The sequence below is a fragment of the Xiphias gladius genome, chromosome 8, assembly GCF_016859285.1.
Source record: "Xiphias gladius isolate SHS-SW01 ecotype Sanya breed wild chromosome 8, ASM1685928v1, whole genome shotgun sequence".
Classification (NCBI taxonomy): Eukaryota; Metazoa; Chordata; class Actinopteri; order Istiophoriformes; family Xiphiidae; genus Xiphias; species Xiphias gladius.
Genome location: NC_053407.1, coordinates 12408483 through 12432339, shown reverse-complemented (window position 1 = coordinate 12432339; position 23857 = coordinate 12408483). Strand labels below are relative to the sequence as shown.

Genomic DNA, 23857 nt, shown 5'->3' with positions numbered 1-23857 from the left:
CCCCAAGCCTTGAAGTATGTTGTGCAAGTATCTGCTATATAGGACACAATTGTGCTCTAACAGGTAAAGTATACCTCTGTTATCATTTCACGGTTAAGTGAATTAGTATTATATATCAGTCAGATAGACAGTTACAAAAACTTTTAAAGGGACTAATAATAAAAAAAAAACAACTAAACTACATAAAAAACAATTAGTAGTTCATGTATGTTCATGTGACTTTTTTTTCCATTCACTCTTTTTTATCACCAGGTAGGAAAGCTTGTGGAGCCCAGGAGCAGGGGATCTCTGTGCTGCCATTATTCATGTTTCCATGGTTCCTCCTCAACAAGCGTGCACTCCGCAGCAGAGCCGTTAGTGGCTGAGGTTACCTGCAAGCAGTCAGCAGTGAGATCTAAACAGTGGATCTAAGGCACAGATTTAAAAAAACCAAACAAAAAAACACTTCATCTCTTATAAAACTATGGATCAAAGAACTTATAACAACACTGTGTGATTTGATTTTCAGCTGCAGACAAGCAATCTGATTGGTCAGTCAGGTTTATACAACTTATAAAGCTTTCAAAGCATGGTTGGCCATGCTATGCCATCAAAAAAGCAACTTTACCAATCAATCCTGCTATATCCTGTTTTTTTTTAAAGCCATTTGTTGAGGTAAAGGTTTTAGATAATACATGACTGTAAACATTTTATTCCTGTAAAGCCAGAATACCATTTATGACATTCTTTTCTGTAATTTTGGGTGTTGTAATGATGTTATTTGGCAATTAAAACACAGCCTTAGGTGTCATAGCTATTTTGCAATATGCAAAAACTATGGAGGAATACTGAAACTCCTCTACGACCACTGATGATCATGCTTATGGTAGTCCTAGGAGAGTTTCCTTTACTGACCTGGGAACAGACCACACATTTACGATGACCAAAAACTCAAAAGGTAGTAAAAAAAAAAAAACAGACAAATGATTAAATTACAAATGCAAAATAGACTGATTACACAGAAAACAAGGTACAAACATTACAGAATGAATGCATTGTTATGTTTTTGCTACTTTTCAAGAACTCTAAAGTGGTATGCATCTTTGAAAATGGGGTTAGAAATGTGAGTCAATCTATTTACAGACAAACAGAAAAGAAAAAAGAAAAAAAATAGTCATGGTGAATACTGGAAATAGCAAGCCTTTGTGTCACATTTATATTTAACTGTCTGTTAATAAATGGAGACTCAGAAAGGAGGATGTAACTTTTTACTACGGACAGATTGCTTGTGTGACAGGTTGCCAGTGTTGCTAGGCAACATCTTTCACCCTTTAATAAATGAGTAGGCTCATCAGTAGACCTTTTCCGCTGGGCGTGTGTGTGTGTGTGTGTGTGTGTGTGTGTGTGTGTGTGTGTGTGTGTGTGTGTGTGTGTGTGTGTGTGTTTGTGTGTGTCAGGGAACAAGCACTCTGAATTCCCATATATTATTCTAAAAGCCTGAAATACATTCAAAGACGGGATTCAAAGTGCATTATGTTTTACATTATGGGAGCTACTTCACAGCTTTCGATTTTACAACAGTTTTCACAATGGGCAGAAATAGATGGTGTCAAAATGCAAGAACCCTGACTGGAAATGAGTCACTTACAGTGTGGTAGATGTGTGTATTTAGGGAAAAATATGAACTGCTAATTAGCTGTAACACCTTCCCTCTCTGCATTTTCAATCCTATAGCGAAGGGTGACCCCTTTGGAAATAAATCTGTTAAATAATTAAAATCAGCTACATTTTAAGATAAAGCAGAATGAACCACTCTGGACAATAAGCCGAATAAAAGGTAAATGAGAAAAGAAATGAGAAAAAAAGCTTACAGAAAAGAGAAAAACATTATTCTATCAAGATGTTTTTTGGAAAATGGATCTAGTCTGAACTTTTGATAGATAGAAGAGCTGCTAAATAATTCCTCAGGGTCATAATGAGGATTATCTGGCGCTGCCTTTTGAGTTAGAGCCAGTCCCCAACAGGTTACACTCATCAGATTAGCTAACTGTCGACCAAGAACTGATTTATCCCTCATTTGCATGTCCTCAACTTGTCTTTGTTTAATTTTGGAAGCCTTTTGGTAAGAGCACTTTAAATTTTTAGACCTTCATTCAACACAAAAGCTGCTATTTCAGAAAAACATAAAAAAATACATACATACACATGCATCTGTTGTTCTCTTGCTTCACTACTGTCATAAAATAACAGTGGGTGTATTTACATTATTATATACAAAGATGCAATAAATAAAACAAAGAGAGTCAAGCAAAGGTGCAGGGTGAGCATGCAACAACAGACGGGGTTATATACAAGTCTCTATGTCCGTAAGTGTTAATTGTACCTTGCATTCATCTACTACGACAGAATTGTTAGCAGTGGTGCTAGTGGTTGTGGTAGCAGTAGCGGTTAAGACGCACTGGTTGGAATTGTTTTCGTGGTGGTTCTTCATGTCGTCATAATAAGACTGGGTCTTCGTCATCATTTCAATGTCATCAGATTTAGCCATGTGCGCATCCAGCTCTTCAAGCTCTGCCTTGGACATATGGTAGACAATGCCTGCACCGTAGGAGTCACCCACCACGTTCACTGAGGTCCTGAAACGATCCCTGAAGAGAGAGACACCAGGAAAGGAAGATGGTTTGGCATGCCTAATAAATGAGGGAAATACTTGGAGGGGATTTTCAGAAGCAGCGAAAACAAAAACCTATCAATGTGTAACCACAATATACATATTTGTGTTGTCAAACTCACAGCAACCAGTCGACGGCAACCAGCAGACTGATGTCTTGGGTTGGCAGGCCTACAGCGGTCAGGATCAGCAGCATAGTCACCAGGCCAGCACTGGGAATACTGGCTGCTCCAACACTGGCCAGGGTGGCTGTCAGACTGGATGAAGACACAGCAAAGCAGCGCTCGATCAAATTTTCCAAAACCCACTACACCTAGCCACGTCCTCCACATCCCTCTTCTATACACTGAATCAACTCTTCAGACAACGGTGAATGTGAAACCGCTAAACCTCGTTGCTACAGATGAAGACATTCATTCTCTGTGGTGCTTGTGTAGAAGAGCAGCAGCTGAAGAGAACCAGAGTGGCTCCTTTGTCGCAAATGAAGAGAGGTTTAAATGAAGGAGATGGGATGTTTATTTTGAGGGTTCATGGATTGATATGCCATAAAAATGTCAGGCTGAAGGTCTTCCATCCTCGACTTCCTCTATTTACTTTCAAGTGTTTGGGAAAGTTAGCTAAAGATACTCAAGAAACAGCGAGTGGTTTGTATTTATATTCCTGCTTAGCATGACACATGGCACTGGCACATGTTGCTTCTTCCTGGTGGTTTGTTTGCTCCACTGTAAGTGTCCTCTCTAAAGTTGCAGCCCATTTAATCAACTGAGGCTTTTCTTTTCACTGTTAAACGCTTCTACACTGCTGCTGTGTTTGTCCCCATTTATTAAGGGCTAACAGTGTTTGCTGAACTGCATCCTCAAGGCTCCATTTAAACCCTCTTTAAATAGTGGGAATTACAATACTTAGTGTTATGACTAAGAATAGCTTTTCGGACTTTTGAGTGCTGTCAAATTAATCTATTACGGAAGACAGAGTCCATTTTAGAAGCCTCTTTTCATACACGGATGGCTGAAATATCATAGGAGGTCTAATTATTTCCTCACATTGACATTGAAATTCCATACAAAACTAATGTTCACGTCACACAGGCAGGAGACGACACCAAATCTTTCAACTTACATCTTACAATTTTAACAATAGTATTTTTTCCATTCAACGGTACAACTGATACAACTGATTGAATCTGACATGTTATTTTAAATACAGAGAAAAAACTATCATAAGTATTTCCTGACCTGACGGTGACAATCTGACCCGGGTCAAGGTGGATACCGTTCATTTGGGCAATGAAGATGGCAGCCACAGCCTCATACAGAGCAGTTCCATCCATGTTGATGGTGGCACCGACTGGGAGAACAAAACGAGTGACTCTCTTGTCAATACCCAAGTTTTCCTCCAGACAACGGAAGGTGACAGGCAGTGTACCAGCACTGGAGGGAAAAGCAGAGGAAGGTAGGTTATACATTGTATTAACTGAATAATTATTAAGAAGCCTCCATCTTTCCACCCATCCATCCTGATGCTGACCTGGACGCTGTCCCCAGGGCAGTGATCCAGGCCTGGAAGATACCCAGGAAGAAGGTGAAGGGGTTTTTCCTGACGATAACAAAGTAGATGCTGGGCAAGAAGATTGCTCCATGGATGATTAGGCCAATAATTACAGTCACCATGTACATTCCCAACTGCCTGGCCACCACCTCCAGATCCTTGATGGAAATGATCTTACCACAGATCAGACAAGCAATACCAAAGGGAGAGTACCTGATGAGATGAAAAATCTTTTGTTATTACTTTAAATTTAGTTTTAAATATAGAAGGCAAGAGTTTGTCAGGAAACTCTGACAAATTCTTCTTTAAATCACTGTCATCCCTTTAAATGTGTTGATGACTTGAGATATAACTTGGCATAAACAGTTATTTCTGACTAAAATGACTAAATGAGTTTCAAAATGAGTCAATGAGATTCTTAAGTGATACTAACCACATGATCATGATGACAAGTTTCATCACAATCTCGTTGAGGATATTGAAGAATTCAATCATGAGTCTGGCCTTCTCTCCCATCTTGCCCATGCAGATGCCAAATGCAATAAAGAAACCAATCAGACCTGTGACAGAAAATCAAAAATGTATTCTTAACTTTGATAACCAGTGTGGACAGGTGAGATGAATACAGCATGAAGAAATTGTTATTATGAGGTGAGACGTTTACATTTACAGCCAAAAACATCAGGTTGGTCCAGATGTTTGCTACTGTCAAATTGTGTAAATTAAATACTGAAAAATATTGTTTTTATTTTTAGTCATGATAATGAGGATGGCATTGTCATTTGGCGGGGCCAGTACTTTGGTCAAGACTGAAATAGCTCAGCAACTATTAGTTGTTATTTGACCTTCCCTTTCTCAACAAATATTGGATGGATTGCCATGATATTTGATAGAGACATTCATGTCCCCTTTTGGGAACTGTAACAACTTTCATGATTCCTTCACTTTTCATCTAGTTAAGTACTTGCCAAATTGATGACATTTGCGTTAGCATCAGCCGTACTTTGTGTTTAGCACTGATTAGCAAATGTTAGCCTGCAAAAACACTTAAAACAAAGATGGTGAACATGCTTAAAATGATTCCTGCTTAGCTTAAGCATATTATCAAAGTCATTGTGAACACGGTAACATGCTGTAAAGCCTCACACAGCTGCTAGTGTGGCTGCAGACTCTAAGTCTTGCTTAATGTTAATAGTCTTATTGTGAGTTTTTTTCACTTGGAACAAATGTCACACACCCAGAACATTCATGCCACTTTTGAACTGCAGGGACTTTTTGATGATGAACTGAGGCTCCTTGGTAATGTTCGCCACCAATCCCTCCATGGTGGTGGCATTGACGTCCTCCTCAATAACAACCTCCACCTTCTTTGTGACCGTCTGGATCTGAGGTTACAAAGGAAAATATATTGGTATATATTTATTGGTATATATACATATATATATATATATATATATATATATATATATATATATATATGAGTGATGAGCTTAATGACTGATACTGTGCCAGTTATGAGATTAAATGACACTCAACTGGCAATGATTGAGTTTGAATATGTGCTTCTTCAAAGACAGGAGAGTGGGTGCTACATGTCCTATTGCTACGCTATTCTTTATGACCAAAATGAATGAATTAGAATTCCTCTGTTGATAAATCCTCTGCGACTCCAAGGACACCAGTTTGTAGAAGCCTACCAATTTCCAGACATTTGAGCTTATCTTCTTCTTAAACTTGATGTTTTGCTACAAATTATGATTCCATATTAAGTGATGCCAAATTCTTCATATTTGCTTTGACATCAACCTTGGGTATTAAGCTGGGTATATCTTCTTGTTATTTTTCTCCACTACCTGTTGGAAACAAGCCTGCACCAGGTTCTCTGGGAACAGGTTCCTTATCAGATCAAAGAAGGCATCCAAGCTGGACACATCATCATTTTTCTCGCCCTCGCCCAGATTCTCCTTCAGTTTGGGGTTGCCAGGGTGGATGACTAACACCAGGATGACTCCCAGGATAGCAGCAATAACAGTGGTGGTCATGTAGTAGATCATAGCTCTGGTGCCCAGGCGACCGCTAGATTTGGCGTCCAAACCGGCCAGACCTGCAGCCAAAACAAGCAAGATCATGTTTACTTGGTAATTACTTGGTCTTATTGAATGGAAATGTTGACTCAATACTGTGGGGCATGAAGGCTGAATGCAAAGACCATTAGGGGATTGCATAATGGTGTTTGATCATGTGCATGAATCTTAGCATGATGAAATAAATGAAATACTGTCAATTATATTTTCATAATCTGGATTACAGTAATTACTTTTTCCTCATGTTTACTTTTGAGCAGTATTACAGCACTGAAAGTTGCAGATGAAGAATTTAGATTTTTTTTTTACCGTCCTAATCAAACTCAACTGTTCAGAAGCTACTAACTTGTACTATCAATTGTGTAAAGATAAAATGCACACCACTTTTAGACACACCACTAAAATATCTAATATTCTTGTAATAATGTAATGTATTTTCCACAAGTGATCAGTCACACTGCACCTGTGATTAAACTGGAGATGATAAGTGGCAGGATCAACATCTTCAGCATCCTCATCAGTATATCTCCAGGAAAAGCGATCACCATGACAATATCCGGGTGGATGGGGGCCGCAACACGAAGCAACATCCCTGCTACAGCTCCCAAGATCACACCTGAAGTGCAAGGAGAAGCTTGAGTGAGTGAAACTGCAAGAGTGTATACTAGCAAAGTAGAAAAGAATCAGGAATGAATTCAGGTTGAGTAGTCAGAGAAAAGTGTAACAGATTTGAATAAAACATTTTTAAAAAAGTGACATTTTTTCTGGAGTATTCACTGCTACTGAGAAGAGTTTAGCTATAATCGATGAAATTATAAATGAGCAACAATTTTCTACCTTGAAAATGCCATAATAACTGCCTTATCAATTCAGTTGTTTGGAGCTGTACAAGAAGCTGTCTGCAGCATGGCTACAGAGGACAATGGGTTGAGGAGAGAAAATTGAAACCTGCTCCTCCTCATTGAGGATTAAGATCAGATCTCTTGGAAGAGGTGGGAAGGAGGCAACATGTTAGATTCCCCGGTGAACCATCTGTAATCTCTGCAAACCCAAAATGTTTTTGAGGATTTTTCTCACTTTGTGGCAGGGAAGGAAAAAAAGCATTCAGTAAAGGGGGAAAAGAGAGGTATGTGACCCCAATCTCAGGCTCACGTTTTGCCTAACTGGGATATTTCTGCTATCTAATGGGTTCCTCTACCCTACCTATCCCCTGTCTTCCATTCACTCTCTAGAAGCCTGAAAAATGTGAAAGTTCAGCCCCTCTCTAACAATGCCACTGCTGAACCGTGACATATGTCTCTTCCAACCAACAGTTATTTTCCTACCATGAGCTGTTTGTGCCTAGAGAGCAAAGATGACCCCTGTGTGCTCTAACCCCCTACAATCTTGCCAACTAGGCCTGGTAGTTGGCCTGATACAGCCCCCCAGGGCTGCACTTCCTCTACTACCACACCACTGCCAAAAATCACACATTGTTTAATAACACACACTGGAATCAAAAGCCCTCCAGCTTTCTTTAAAATAATAATTAAAAAAAATTGTAAGCTGTCCTCTGTGCTTCAATCTATCCTCCAGTCTAGCAGCATCCTGTGGATTCTGCGCACCCAATGGTTTTGGATGGCTCTCGATTTCCTGTGCCTTCTCTTTGGCCCGTTTGCTAGTTCCCATTCAGGCTCTTATCTGCCAAGTGACAGATGATCAATGATCATGTTGGCTCACTTGCTTTGCGAGAGTCCTGCCAAGTGGGGTGAGATGTACACATTACACATGCTCACACAAACACACATGCATGCAAGCAGAATACAGATAGATGGGGCCTCACATGTCTAAAGGAATATATATGCATCTATATAGCTAACAGGCTCACACAGCCTATGCTTATAAAATGATAAGATTGGGAAGGGACCACATAGCCATCACACACAACAAAGTAAGATTGATATTTCCTGGGCTGGTTAGACACAAACCTGATTTAAGGGCTATAACCAAAGATTGCATCAGTACTTTCATGCCCTTTCCTATTTTCATTAAATCTCCCCCTGTGGTGCAGTGAGCCACTGCTATAATCACGATATTTTTCATGCACCACCAGAGGCTGTTTGGGTGTCCAGTGCCAGAGAGAGCTTTTGATAGCAACAGGTGGCCCAGGGCTGGGGAAGGTCAGTACACCCAGTCATCTTACTGTCTGGTACACTGAACAAGGACAGATGGCATCTCCTCCTCATATTATGAGCAAGCTGCATAATCGAGCGCTGAGTTAACAGAACACTGAGCTCAGTGGTGGTGCCCATCTTCAGCATGCCTGCTTTGTGTTAGGTCCTTAAGGAAATTAGAAAGAAAGAAAAAAAAGGTAGAACAGAGATGAGGTGACTTACCGAGGACGGTGAGTGTGAGCAGAAGGTTCTTAAACATCTTGGAACAGATTTTGGCACATCTGGACTGAGGCCTGGCCTCAATGGGCTCCAGGTGACTCTCGTGCATCCTCACCTCCACTTGTTTAGGCATACTGTTGGCGCTGTGACAGACAAAAAAACCAAAAACAAAAACCTGAAAGGGCTACTTACCACATGCAAAACCATTAGGCTGAACCCCTTTAAAAACACACTCTTGCTCATACAGCCTTATTAATCAGTATACAACACATGGTCATGTTCTGTCATGTGTGTGTTCACTGTGAGAAAAAGCAATGCATTATGTTGACACTATAACAAAACCACAACACCGATCAGAATATTCAGGATGTGCACAGTGTCTCTGAAAACCATAGTTAAAAAGAAAATAGTGCATAATGAAAAATGTTAAGCATTCAAGTGTGTTGCCAAGCTGTCAGTCCAGCACTGTTCATAGTTACTATAGCATCCAACAGATGGAAGCTGACTACAAGCTGCTGCTTGTAAAATTACAGTCCTTTGGAGCAATACTTCAGAGACGTAGCATCTCTCATCTCTAAGAACTGATTCTGTATTTCTCTTTAGTACAGAAATTTGTTAGAGGCTTAGAGCAACGTAAAGACGTTTGCCCTTTATTTTGATAAAATAGCAAAAATCCTTTTTGAGAATTTTGGGAGAATTTACAAGCATGTACACATGATGTAATATGACTGATTGTAGTAACTTTCAGGACAGGTTTACTACGCATAAAGAAATTATACAGATCAACGATGTTATGAAGCAGCATTCTACAAAAAAGTGCTCTTATGTATACTACATTTGGATCCATAGAACAAACTGTGAAGAAGCAAGGAATCTTGAAAACGAATTTCAAACTCAACAAAATAAAGCGCACATTACAATTCAAAATGCTGTATCATGTAATGTGTATTTTTTTAATGATTACTATATGAGATGTAGAGAAACACTGACAAAATGCCAACTTGACAATTTGATGAATTATAGACTGACTCATTCCCTTATATATTCTGTCTCAGTTATGTTTGTGTGAGAGTACATTTAGAGTCACACAAAACCTCAAATACAAATTGTAGGAAGAGGGGGCTCAGTCACGCAGCCTAATTAATTGATTGAAAAATGGTTTCCCTTCACAGGCAGCACAGAGCAGTTTCGAGGTGTGAATGAGTTTGTTAGTGAGAGAAGAGCCAGCTGTGTTTGTCACATGCCAGTTAGGCAGGCGTTCAATAACTCTGTCAGAGAAAGCGACTGAGAATGAGAATGAAAAACAGGCGCTATAACTTTTTATTCACCGTCTCCTTAAGAAGTTGCAGGAACAATCTATCCAACTGCCTCCCTTTTTTTTCTATAAAGAAATAGAAATGTCCCATGTTGCTATTCATCTCTAATAAGCCCATGAAAATGTCTGCTGTGATGGATTACAAAGAAAAGCAAAGAAGAAATAATGTGACTCTGACCTTTTACCTCACCCCATGGGTTCATGGCCTAAAACTCACAAACAGAAGCCTCAATGGAGAAGCAAATTTTTTTGTCCTCATACCCTCCCCCAGTAGTCCACTATGAAGTCAGAACACTTCAAAGATATCAATCATGTTGGCTATGAAGTTTTGTTTTTTTTTCAAAGTTGAAACTTGATCGAAGGCAAGACAGGCAGCTCAAATCAATAGGCCCCATTTGGAGAACTTCCTTTCTTACCAAAGGCTCTTCGCTGTGTTATTGTTGTTGTGTAAATAGTCACTAATAATTCCACATGAGCACACACACACACACACACACACACACACACACACACACACACACACACACACACACACACACACACACACACAGACTCACACACACACACCTCCCCTGGCTTTGTGTATTGCTGCGTTTTAAGCTCGGCTATAGGGAGACCACCTGGTCAGCTTCCAGGCGCACAGATGGATCGGTCTCGTCTCATCTTATTAATTTCAAAGTGAAGTGTGAAATACAGAAAATACAGCAAACAGCTGGCAGACAGTAGCAACCATCACACTCTACCTCTGCGCTATTTCATACATCTGATAAAAGGTGGATGAATTATTCAAACCCCAGAAATAAAATCCTGAAAAATTAGCATCATCATGAAATCCCATTCCATGAGAGTGATGACTGCCGTTAATTGAATTTTCCCCTTTTCTCTCCCTTTCATTATTTTTAGCACTAAGAGAGAGAGGAAGCAGATGTTGGATGTCACTATTCTGTCATGATACTCTCATTAGCGCTTCTCTCACCAAGTCAGAGACAGATGAGAGAGTAGGCTGGTGTGAGCCAGAGATAGATGAATTTGAAAATGTATAGCAAAGGGTAATCAACAACAGAAAACTATCTTTTCATACCAGTAGTGAAAAAAATTGTTTTTAATGTTATACAATTTTATAGATGAAAAATTCTCCTTGCTGTACATAATTTTAACTTTAATGAACATGAACTTAGAATTAATTCTCTCTGCCTTAAAGAACAATTCAGAGATATTAAACTTTTTTTCAGCATCCAATGACTTAAATGGATTTGAGCTGCTTCTTTAAGAAACTGTGAATACAGAAAGTTTCACTGAGTTGTTAATAGCCACTCATAAAGGGAGTTTCTTTGACTATAATAGGATTTGACAAAAAAGTCCAGTAGAACCTCATAATTCAAAAGTTATGGCACACAAAGATGAAAACACACACACACACACACACACATACACAGACACGCGCAGAGTTTCTTCTCCTCAGTCTCTAATGGGATCATTTTATAAACCTGTTAATCTTGGCTGAGGGCTTAGTCAGATTAATTGCATTAGAGGACCGTGAAGCCATGAAGAATTAATGAAGGTCTTAATAAAACTACACCTGATGTCAAACTAGGTGACATACAATCTAAACTGAAAGATGTTAATATTCTCCAAAATTACAATTCCATGCTCACTTGTACACTACATAAATTCCCTCATATTTTCTGCGGATGCACATGAAACTCTTTACTTTGACATTAAAAAAAATTGATTGCATGAGTGTTACTGAATCATTAAGTGAAGGGAAGTGACTGAAGAGGAAAAGGAGTTAAAGTAGATTATGCCTAGAAGTGTAAATGGGATGCATAGTACTTACTTCATTTCTAGTGGAGCTGAGGTAAGTGCTATATACATTGACCAGGATCAAATCTCCAGCCTTTGGTATTTAAGAGTGAATCAGCACAAGTAACTGCTCCATCCAAAAAATGTTGCCAGATGTCAGCAGATAAGTTCCCAGGTACAGCTGGCAGCTGAAAACACCAAAGCTCTGCTGACAGCTAGAAGCTCTCAACTTTCCACCAGCTCGTCCAAAGCATCCAGAGAGGAGCGAGTCAACACAGCCCATACGAGAGACTCATTCACAGCCGCAGCAACCTGAAATGCCCCATCCTGATGTCTGCAAACCCCCCTCAGCCCCCACCCCCACACTCCACCACCATCACCAACACCCACAGCCAGCGACACACCAAGACACACACACACACACACACACACACACACACACACACACACACACACACACACACACACACACACACACACACCCATACACACACACACATCAAACACAAGTAGGAAAAAATAAATAACTTAAAAAGAAAAAGTGGAGGGAGGAGTTAATATCAGAGCTTAAGAGTCAAATCCCTCGTCGACCCTCCATTCCCTGGACACTGTAATCCCCCCAGAGAGCACACTGCCAGACTCATCCAGCTACATGGGAAGGCGAGGGGAAGGCCAGGCTTCTGGAGATGAACATGACGATGCCTACTAATGGCACAATATGGACAGTATTGCTTTGTAAGTAGCTCTTTTGCTGAGAAGAGAATAAACAACAAAGGAATGACAGATGGAAGATTTATCGTCCATAATGTTGCCGTTTGGGGGCTTTGAGGTCATTGTGATGGACAGCAGATGAGAGGTTAATGTTTACTGCTCTCTATAGTTAGACTATAACATATTATTATGTCACTCTTGAGCCACAGTGGTCCAAGAACATTAGGTATATTATGAGCTCTCTGCAAATGAATATGTCACACAAGACCATTCATCAGAATCATTACATTCAAAGATATAATAGATACAGAATATATAATGTACCCTTTGTTATCCAATAAATAATAATTTAAAAAGGGAAGACACAACAGTTTTGTCTTTTACAATATTGTCAAATAAGGTTCACACATTCAAGTCACACACTCTCCAACATATAGATTTACATATCGCCACTATTCAATGAAACTCCAAAGTCAAATGACCAACATGATTCATGTGAGGATGGTGTCACACTGATTTCCCTCTAGTCTCCCAGCAGCATGGGACTTCACATCATATTGAGCAGTATCACATTATTCTAATTAGGGAAATGTGTTGGAAAGCTATTTCCTCTTCAGACAAATGACCAACTGCACAACAAAAGCCAGAGGAATGCCATCTCTGTCGGTAAAGGTTGTGTCATGAGAAATCATTCATCCTAAATCCCTTGACATGTCATACTTATTCAAAGGGTTCTCTCAGGGAAAAGGGAGTTTTTTCGGGATCAGAGTGAAGGACTAGGACAGAGAAGAAGGGGTTACGGGGGGGAGTAAGAGGGACACTAGGGGAGAAGGGGGTACTGGGGTCACACCAGCACCTCTCAGCCAAAAGAGGGGCCTGTGAGGGGAAGGCTGAGGCAGCCATCCCTGCTCTTGGCTGGTACCATGTGAAGCTCTCTGCTTCCTCTCTCTTCCTTCTGAGGGGCTTTGTTTAACACGCAAACAGTGGCAATGGTCCCAACTCGCCTGGCCAAGCGCTGCATCCAAACTGGCAGGGGCGAGAAAAGAGGAGGAGGGGGCTCGAATGGGAGGGGGTATAAGGGTATAGCAAGAGGGGGGAGGGGGGTTGGTGGGCTGTGGCCATGTCCAGAATGCCAGTTCTTTCAGGCCACTGATGTCATGCCTGTGCCCACCGTGGGAGAGCAGCGGAGGGACCAAGGCACCCCTTTCTCTTTCGCCCTCCACAGTCTCTTTTTCCAGGATGAATGAATCTTTCAGAAGCGGCACCCATTGTGTCCCATAATCGACGGCGATTATCCCAATTTTATGCTGCCTTCCCAGTGCGAGGAGGTTCCCTGAGTGCTGGCATTGAGGACCACCGCAATGCAGCAAGGACCACAAGGGGTTGTCCTAGCAACACTCTGTGGCTTAGAGAGAAGGGGTTGAAGGGGAAAGAGGAAGCTCAGAGCCACACACACACACCCTGCACACAAATACATAGCCTGTACACACACTATCTAAGGATGGGATGCAGCTTGAAAGATTAGTAAACAGATGGACAACTTATATCTTTACCTCACCGAAGAAAATTCCATCTTCAAAGACAAAAAAAGGTTATGTAGCATTCAAATAGTATAAAAAACTTCACAGGACATTTGAAAGTAATGCTTCATAATTAATGAGTTACTATCACACACTTTTCACACACCCTTCAATGCCATGCTACCATCCATAACATGAGGTTACATAACAATTAAGAAGTTTGCATTAGAGACCAATTGTGTGGTTATACTTGTCTAATTCAGGTTGTTAGGATCTGTGTGATAGCACAGAGGGAGATGTAAATGAGAAAACCTGTTTCCCACTGGTTTCTCGAGGGGCCCCATGCCCGTTCTCATGACTGGAACATCACAATATACTGTGAGGTAAAGACAAGTGGAGCTGGGCCAGGCTCCGGATATATCTGGCCCCTCTGGGCCTCACAGTCACTTGCCATGCAGTGGGAAGAAATGGGCTCACACACAGTAGCTGCCTTGGAGCTGTGAAAAAAGCCCCCCCCCAAATGAAGCTCCCAGCAAACACTTCAGGTTGTGCTGTGCATAGGAAGTGGAAGATAAATTCCAGCATCAGAAGAAAGGGAAGCATTGTCACTCTGTGCCTCTGTATCCCTAGATGGTTGTCGGGATGAATTCATTCAGTTATAGACAGTGGTAGAGAGATGTGTGGACCATCATGCAAATCTGGTTTATTCCATCAGCAGTGTAACCTACCATTCTTCAGCAGCTTGACAAAGAGCATCTAAGAGTGCTGCTCCCTAAGAAACAATATCCCCTATAAGTTGAGGGGCCACTGCAAAAAGACTTTCCCATCAAGTGGAAGTTGCCTCAAAACTTTGCATAGATTCAACCCCAATACCAAACCCCAATCAACACCCCTTTTTCCCCATTATGGGTTTCTCCAACAACTGTCCCGATGAAATGTATCTACCAAGTGTCTCAGCAAGTTCCTCTCTTAGAGACTAACGTTCAAGATGGAAAAATATACTCTTATATTATGTGTTTCATTATCTGCCTCTGATCTGCAAAATAATCATTTAAAGGTGTGTATGTGCATGTGTCCACTGTCTGAATATAGTCATGTATATCAGCTGGTCAGTCCACTCATCCAAAGCACACAGCACATTTAGGCGGACCTTGGTGTTCCTATCAACTATAACAGGCAGTACTTGTAACTGGAGCAGACCCTTTATCTTCCAGATTTTGTTAATTTAAGAGAGTGACCCCAGACAAATGTAGGTGTGCAGAGCCCCTCAGTGGTCCACTTGAAAGCCATCTTGAACTGCTTCCAAGGGACCCTGGAGTGAGAATGCAGTTGGATCAAAGACTGGCCCAGAGCCAAAAGGAACTGCACAATGAATTATGCTGATATTCGCCCAAGTCAATTCCATGCTCCCACTCACTATTTCTGGACTAAATGAAATAGCTAAACAATGAAAAGAGAGCAAATAACAGATCCTTAAGGACATAAACCTGTAACACCAAACAATATGTCCATTTGCAGTCTAATTTCAGAACATCAGATGAGTAACTTTGTAATGTTTTACTTAGTACTAGTGTAGATTTGATTTTTGCCGTAATGGAGCAAAACAAAGCAAATATTAACAGTTATAAAAGTGTGTCATTGGTGCTACATTGTTGGAGTTGGGTTACTCTATGGGAACAGAAAACGTATTATTGTCACAAAGTTAAGCCATATACAACCATTAACAACTATGACAAAAATTAATTACACAACATAACTACATAATTAAACTTTGAAACTTAAATGAGTAGAAGACTGCATTTGGAAAATGCTTGATTGAAGATTCTTTTCAAATGTAAAGCTTACTATCTTAAGAACTATTGCAAATTGTGCCATTAAATTATACATATTTGTAATTTAGTAACAGTTGTAAGTACTTAATTCTGACATTGTTTTGCCTGCAATTGACCTGATTCGTTCTTGGGGTGACTGTAAAGGGCAACCTTGAAAGTATTTGGGCAGTCTGGACTTGAGGGGTCGACCCTTCTAAACAGATATGGGGTAGCAGGGCAGGCATTCAGTACCATGGTCAGTGACACAGCCTCGGGCCTCAGCTCATGTCAACCTGACTATCCATAGTGCTGAAGGAGCTGCGCTTACCACAAATGATCCTGAGATTAGCATGGACCAACCTACTATTCAGGAGACCCCACGATTATGTTGTCAAATGATTAACATGTAATACTATTCTGTAGAAGGATGGAGATAAAGTTTTCACAGAAATTCACACAGACATACATTGACCTCTGGCAGCAAATCTTCCTTATTTGGCAGACTTTTGAGTTTTCTATAACAAGCACCAATTTCCTTTTCAGTTACTGACAATACTGTGCAGCAATTTGCAAAATGCCTCATGCATTGTATGTTACAGCTGTAACCCTGCCCCTCATTTTTTCCCGCTTTCATCATGTTTTCAATTTTCACCATCCTGTTTTACATTCAACGTGCATCAGCATCCTGGCAACGCATAACTGAACCATACGTGCTTGTCCCTCAGCATCCTCTAAGGTTTCCCTTTGTTTACACAACTCTTTGTGTCCATAATGAGGCAGTCATTAGAGAGAGCCTCTGGGAATCCCGGGGCTGGTGTTGTAGTCTGCATAGGTCTCTCCGATGTGACCAGTCTCACTGTAATTATGTTCTAACTGCCCATTATGCTGGGGAGTGTTTGTCATAGGACTGAATTTGGTGATTCTCATTCATCTGATTAATATCTCCAGAGAGACTTAGTTTGATGGCATCTAATCAAACCACAACCCACTTCACTGCCAGAGCTACAGCTGAACACTCGAATATAATGACATACTCGTTCCCACGTCTTTCCCTCTCCACCTTCACCTCTAGGTCTCCCCTTTTCTCTTTTTCTGCTGCATTCAAAGTAGCCACTCCCAGACTAACAGGCATTCTTATTCCATAACTCAACTTGTGTAACTCTCACTGTTTCCTCCACCATGTTCTAAGATTCTTAACTCTGATGCTATGTTTTCGCTCTAGTCCTTCAAAGCTGCAACCAAAAGGATTTTGTAACTGCCCATCCAGTATCCCCTATCCCCAGCCCCCCTTTTTTGCCTAAAGCTGCTCAGATGAAAGGTCAGCAGAGAAAAGTAGATCATCTATAGTCATGTGAGATTTTCCTACTGTACCCCCCCACTATCAGCCGAGGGGTTACACACCTACTGCTCATCTCTCATCTCTCTCCTCCTATAGCTGCTCCCGTGTCCATGCCTGCTGCATATGAAGCAATGCTAGAGTACTATCATTAGCAAAGGCGCATCTGTTTAACAGAGCTGGCTATATAACAGCACGCATCTTTTGACGGCTTCGGTCCAATCCCCAAAGGACCTCATTAAATCAGCAAGTAAGGCAGGACCACCCCACCCCCTACTACAACCACCACTATGGTATACCCGCTACATCGCTGAGAGGGGGATGACAGAGACAGAGAGAGAGAGAAATAGAGAGAGAGAGAGACAGAGAGAGGTGTATAGTAGACAGAGGGAAAGGGTGGGAGGGGTGAAACACCAAGAATCCAATATAAAGACAGATGTGTAGGAATGTGTGGGGGAAGGGTGAAAGAAAGAAGGGGGGGAGGGCGGAAAATGGAAGGTGTGGCTGATGAAGGTAAGGATGGAGACAAAGGAATGGAATGGCAAACAGATGAGAAAATAAGTGAAGGTGGAGAGAAAAGGTTGGACGAGGGTCAGCTTAAAGTAATCAGTTGAAGTGGAGAACGAGATGGAGCATGTCTCTACATATGCAGTAATATGAAGGTCTTCCGTGCTGTCAGGTTATCTGTGGATAGATGAAAAGCTGACATCTGTGTTGGGCAGCTGGTCTTTGCGAAATGGAATTACTGCACAAATCATGTTTCATACATCACTAGACTCACCTGCCACACTCCCAAATTTAAATATATGTAGACGATACGTGTACTTAAACTCACTGTGCAACCACACCCCACCCCCACCGCACTCACATTTGTGTGAGTACAACACGCAGTATAGACACGCGCACAACATATTGCACAGTTGTCTGTGGTATCCGAGGCACGGTGAGGAGGTTACAGTCTCACCCAGGATTTGCCAGTAAGAGGACTAAGGAGGATGGATGTGCTCTCACTAATTGAACACTGGAGTCTATAGGGACTGAGCAGAGCCTGCAGCAGTAGCCATGCCCCACTCTCCTCACACCACCCTGCACTGATGACAGAAAGGACATTCCTACACACACGCACACACACACACACACACACACAGCATATTACATCAGCCAGCCAAGCCAGATGACCACACACACACACACACACACACACACACACACACACACACACACACACACACACACACACACACACACACACACACACACACACACACACACATACACACACACACACACACAAACACATGCATGCAAGCACACACACTGGCACATAACTCACCAAATCCTAAAGGGTGGTATTCAACGTAAATCTTTTATTTTTCATCATGTCCAGCTCATGTAATTAAGAAAATGTTACCAAAAGTCACTGAGGTTAAGATAAGGTAGCCAAATAAATCAATAGAAAAGCCACATTTTACAGATGTTCAAATATAGGTGAAAGTGTAAATGTAAATGTAAATATGCTAACTAATGTGCTATATCTGGTACAGTTCACCTTAGACATAAGTTCTAAAAGCACAGTAGCTGTATACTTTAGGTTTTGCAGCTAATGCCACAAACTGTACTGACTGCTCTCTATACCACCAAAAGAAATTCCTAGACATACATTACAACTAATTTCCTGCAGTATTAATCGAATAAAAGTACTGTTGTGCTTCTTGGATATGTGCCATATGGTTTCTACTGACTGGATATCATGCTATGCTTATGACTGTAAACAGAAGCTGAAACATTTGCAGGCATGGGCTACAGTGATGTTATCATGTACACATTTCTATAAGATATGATCATTAAATAGTTGAAAACTCCTTGTCACTCCTTGACTGTGTATCTGCACTGAGGAAAACACATTATATCAAGGATGACCAGATTACAATGGGGAAGCATGTCAGGAAAGCAGGGAAGTGTGACAGAGCTGTCAGTCTCTCACCCTCTCTGTGTGTGAGTGTGTGTGTGTGTTCTCTACAGTATGCACCTCTCTTCCTCATTGCAAACTCTCCCTCACTGTCCCTCCTTACTTTTCTCTGTTTTTCTTTCTCTTTCTCTTTCAACCGAACACATCTACTATATATCGTTGCTATCACATAATATTGTGTCATCTAAGAAAGTGCCTTCATCTGTTATACATGTCTGACAGACAACATATTTTCGGCGGAGGCAGATATCTGGAACAGCGTTTGGTCTTGTTCTGGGCCCAGAAGCACACAGGACACTAACAAACCCTTTGGAGTATGCTGTTGTAGAGCAGCAAACAGAATTTTGATCAACAAATTCAATGATGCGTTGGGGGAAAATATCATACTATAAATCTTCAAAGGTGAAGGTGAAAAGTGATCCCAAAAATATATCTGGTATTAGTTTTTCCCCTTTTAGAGCCCCTACACTCTGCAAGTCTGCTTTCCTTTCAGGACCACATCACTGACACTGTCCTTTCAGAACCACATCTATACAGTATTTTCTCATATCCCTGAAATACTGTGAAATTTAGAGCTAATCGATCCCTATTACTGACTGCTGTTAGACGTGAAAAGCCACAGGGGAACCCCTGCTGCTCCTCAGCTGGTTGCTTTTCTTCCCATGTCATTATTCGCTGCATACTTTGTCAAACTATGTAAATATTTTTTCAGTCACACGCAGAACTGGAATGCCATTGAGAGTGAACACACTCGCTTAGGCCTTTTCCACCACCTAATTATGACAGCCTGCTTATAGTCGCAGTCAATCATTATCAGAAGCTCTGGGCAAAAGTGTTTTCGACACATTTCCACTGTTTGATCCCAGTCGTGGCCAAATCCCCAGAACACACTCATCTTAGCCTGCTCAGAGGATGGTAAACTCCCTTAAGTCAAGATTTAAAGCATACAACACAAATTCCCCGAAATCCTGGTCCAGTGTAATCCTCATACTATAAGAGGAGCAGGGATTCCCAAGGATCCATCAGTACAAGCAGGATCTTTTACAGTGTGCAAAATGTAATACTGATTCAAATATACTATACAAATCAGATATACTATATAAACTTGGACAATATTTATGATCTTTTCTCTTTTTCAGACACAAGCTACGTTCGTAATTTTAACTCACTACAAAGAAAACCTTTAAAAATAAATTATTATGTGAAATAAACAAGTTCCTGTATGCTTTTTAAAAAAAACATATTTCAAGGTGAATGTCTAGCTAGATAGATGACTAGATGTAGATTGAGAGATAGATGCAGCTCCTAATTAACCAGTGCATAATGTGGTGAGCCAAAAACCTCTAACAAAACCCTCTCTGTGTTCATCAGCCATTGAGGCAAGCCGCTCTTGGAACACGCCACCTCTACCAGAATAATGGGCCACTTTACAGGCCTCCAAGTTAGTTCACAGAATCTAGAGCTGGGAAACCGCTAGCACAGGGTTCAGAGGAGGAGGGGCAATTTAATTGTTTCCTCCTTTTTTGTTTTTGTAACCCCCCCCCTCTTTCACCTCTTTTATTTCTGAAAAGGGGCCTGACAAACAGGCAATGAAGGGGATTGTTGTGTGTTCTGCTGGACAAGTGGGTGAGGTAAACAAAACTAGACTGTAGGGTCTATCAGCTGGGCGCGTCAGGATGGGATAGGCCGAGCAGTGGGGAGCTGCACACATGCCGAGGGAGGATTGGTCAGGCATGTGAGGAGTAGGAGGGGTGAGGGGCACAGGCGGTTTTCAGGGAGAGGAGAGTAGTGGTGTGAGGGTAAAGGGTCCTGGGGGAATCCGGAGGGAGATAGAGAGAGAGAGAGAAAGAGAGAGAGAGAGAGCAAAAAGGGGGTTTATTCCGGAAGAAGAGGGAGGTGGACACGGGTGCTGAGGTTACTCCTCCGAGTGTGGGCATTGTATTTGGTGCTGGAGTTCTCATGCATGCCCTGTTTTGGCTCCCGAAAACGTCCGAAAGTGATGGAGCTCTCCGCGATTAAGCGGACAAGTGGCAGCTCTGCTCTGCGCTCCCACAGCTCAGGCTATTTGCATACTCAAGAGGAACATTAATGCCCCACAGCCGAACAAAGAAGCACACAAACCTGCCTCAGAGGCCCATTACGCACTTAATTGAGGATTTGTGGAATAGTAAAAAAGGGGGAAACGAAGAGGAAGGTGGGTGAGATGGGGACGGGAAGTGGTGAAGTGGGTAATGACAATAGTTTTATATAAATTTTAACTTTTTTGAAGTATTTTTATTTTATTTTGTTTTTTTCAGCTTAGACTTCAGCTGATGGCCAGAGGATCAAACGCGAAAATAATATCTAGCCCCGTCTTTGTCACCATATGGAAACGCTTGGCATTATCAAATCCTTTTTTTTCCATTTATCCTCTTCAATCTTTATTCCCCATTCGCTGATCCGCCCATCATCCTCATTGTGGAGTTGTCATAAAAGCTTTTCTCTAGAAAATAAGGATATGAGGAGAAAAGCAGCCAGAGCAACTCCTGAAGGATACAATTCATTTTTCAAAACTTCAACAGAAGTTAAACAAAAGCTATTCTTGTTAACATACTCTTAAGTATTTTGAATGTTGTTTTGACTATTTAAGGTCATATGGTCCAGTATTTAAAACTTCAAACATTAACAGCTTTATTGAATATCTTTCTAGAATTTAAGCAAAAGTGAACTCTTATACAGCTTTATAGTTTTATGTTGAAATATTATTGTCTGTGTGTTGAGGCATAAGGTTCACAGAGCAATGGCATAAACCAAAGTAGCTCCATCTGATAACCAGTGTGAATCTGTCAGACTGAATCTTGTGGCAATTCTTCAGATGAAGTCTTCTATTTGTTTTGAACAAATCATTTCATGTGCTTTAATTATGATTCTTTTGTTGCCATACAATGGGCTGATTGTTCTCAGGGGCATGTACTTTGGTGCCAAGAAAAAAAAAAAAAGAAAAAAAAAAACGACCCCCCCCCCTCCAACCCCTTCTTCCCTTTACCAATCACTCTCGGTGCGGTTTCGTGACTACCCCTGCTGACCTGAATTCCGACATAGCAGGTGCCAATGGGATGCGGGTGGTTTGGGGATTTTTGCAGAGGAAAGTGCCAGTGGTGAAGGGGTGGATGAGGCCTTAACTGTACCAGTAAACACTGACTCAGTCCCCTCTGGGGCCCCCAGCCAGTATGGGAATGGTAATGTCCAATATTAACTCATAAAAGCTACCGAATCTGAGTTTCTCAAAATTTTCCTTTGAAAACGCCAGTAAATACACTCATTATGGACCAGATCAGACTAGTCCACATGTGAGAAAAATTTTTATGTGTATTTCAGGATGTGTTGGCCCAACCTTCCTATATTAGCTATTAAATATGATGTACATTTCCTCAACTTGTGGACTTGGTAGGCTGTTAGTACACATGTGAGCTACACTCACCATGACTTTTGACCTGTATCTACCGGATGAGAACAAACAAAAAATTCCGACATTGTCTTTGTATTTGCTACACAGCTATTTGTAAAATGTATTACTTCACTTTTACACGTGATACACTACTAGAAAGTTGAAATAATTAGAATAAATTTTAATTTCAGAATCAAACGTTTTAATCACAATAAATGTAAAGTAATCTGACTGCTTGCAAAGCGCTAACGTGATAACATTACGATAGAAAACTTTATGCATATTCTGTTCATGCAGTGTTGTTTTCATTCTAATTAATCAAGTTCCAAACAATATTTGTAGTGAAGTTAACTCAGCTCAAATCAATGTACATCACACTGTATTTTAATCCCATGACATGTCATGACAGCATACAGGATAATTCTCTGACCATATACCAGTTAAGTGGAACAGAAAATGGAATTAATCTTTTTCCATATACATGGATTAAAAATATGATGTTATTAAAAAGCAAATCCCTAGAGATTAATTGTTGAAAAGTGTTGATAAACACATATGGTTCCACTTTTGAAGGTTATGTTCCTTTCCTTAGAGATAAAAAAAAGTATTTTACGGACAGTCTAATGATCGTTGCTGCCTCAGGGCGAAACTGAAGAAATGCCTTGACCAAGATCTATCGTTTTGCCGCCCAGCAGCAGACTCGCTAGTGAATGCCTCTGTTTCTGTTCCTGTGCAGTCATACAGAAGTGAAGGGAGCCAGGCTCTTTGTTTGGTCAACCCATGGGAAAGGCCTCACTCTGTTCAGCTCTCTGAGAACTGAAACACTGATTCTATAGGCAGGACTACAAGGGCAAAAGGAAAAAAAAGGAGCACAAATCCCTCATATTGGGAAGATTCACAGCGGGAATACAGTGATGAGGGGGAGATGAATCCCAATGAAAGGCGCAGAAAGCAAAGAGCAGGTAAAGAAATACAGGGGGAAATCAAGTGCAGAATTAAACAGAATTGGATGATATTAAGGTAATTAGGAAGGACTGAAATGAAAGGAACTACTAAGAGAAGAAAAAGAGGAGTGTTGAGAAAGTGAGAAAAAGAGAGACAGAGATAGATGAGCGTGAGGGTGGTAAGGACTGAAAAGAGGAGCTGGATTGGTACTTTGGCAGCTTCAGCGTGTTCCCAGGAGGATTACTCAAGAACTAGATGCCACAGACTGCCAGCAAGACCACAGAGAAGCTCCATGAATGGAGACACACAACCACACACACACAAACATGCACACGGGCACACAAACATATTGCTGTAGGATTCTCC

General features: G+C 41.1%; 1 protein-coding gene across 1 annotated transcript; it reads right to left on the bottom strand.

Annotated features, from left to right (window-relative positions):
- Positions 1 to 299: 299 nt before the first annotated feature.
- Positions 300 to 11844, bottom strand: slc1a2b (solute carrier family 1 member 2b). The gene is made up of 11 exons (XM_040133119.1): positions 11807 to 11844; positions 8658 to 8797; positions 6746 to 6898; positions 6052 to 6302; positions 5436 to 5583; positions 4632 to 4758; positions 4178 to 4411; positions 3886 to 4080; positions 2773 to 2907; positions 2363 to 2627; positions 300 to 371 (listed from the first exon to the last, which is right to left on the bottom strand). Exons 1-11 carry the CDS (start codon positions 11842 to 11844, stop codon positions 300 to 302), a joined length of 1758 nt encoding a protein of 585 aa, XP_039989053.1.
- Positions 11845 to 23857: the final 12013 nt, after the last annotated feature.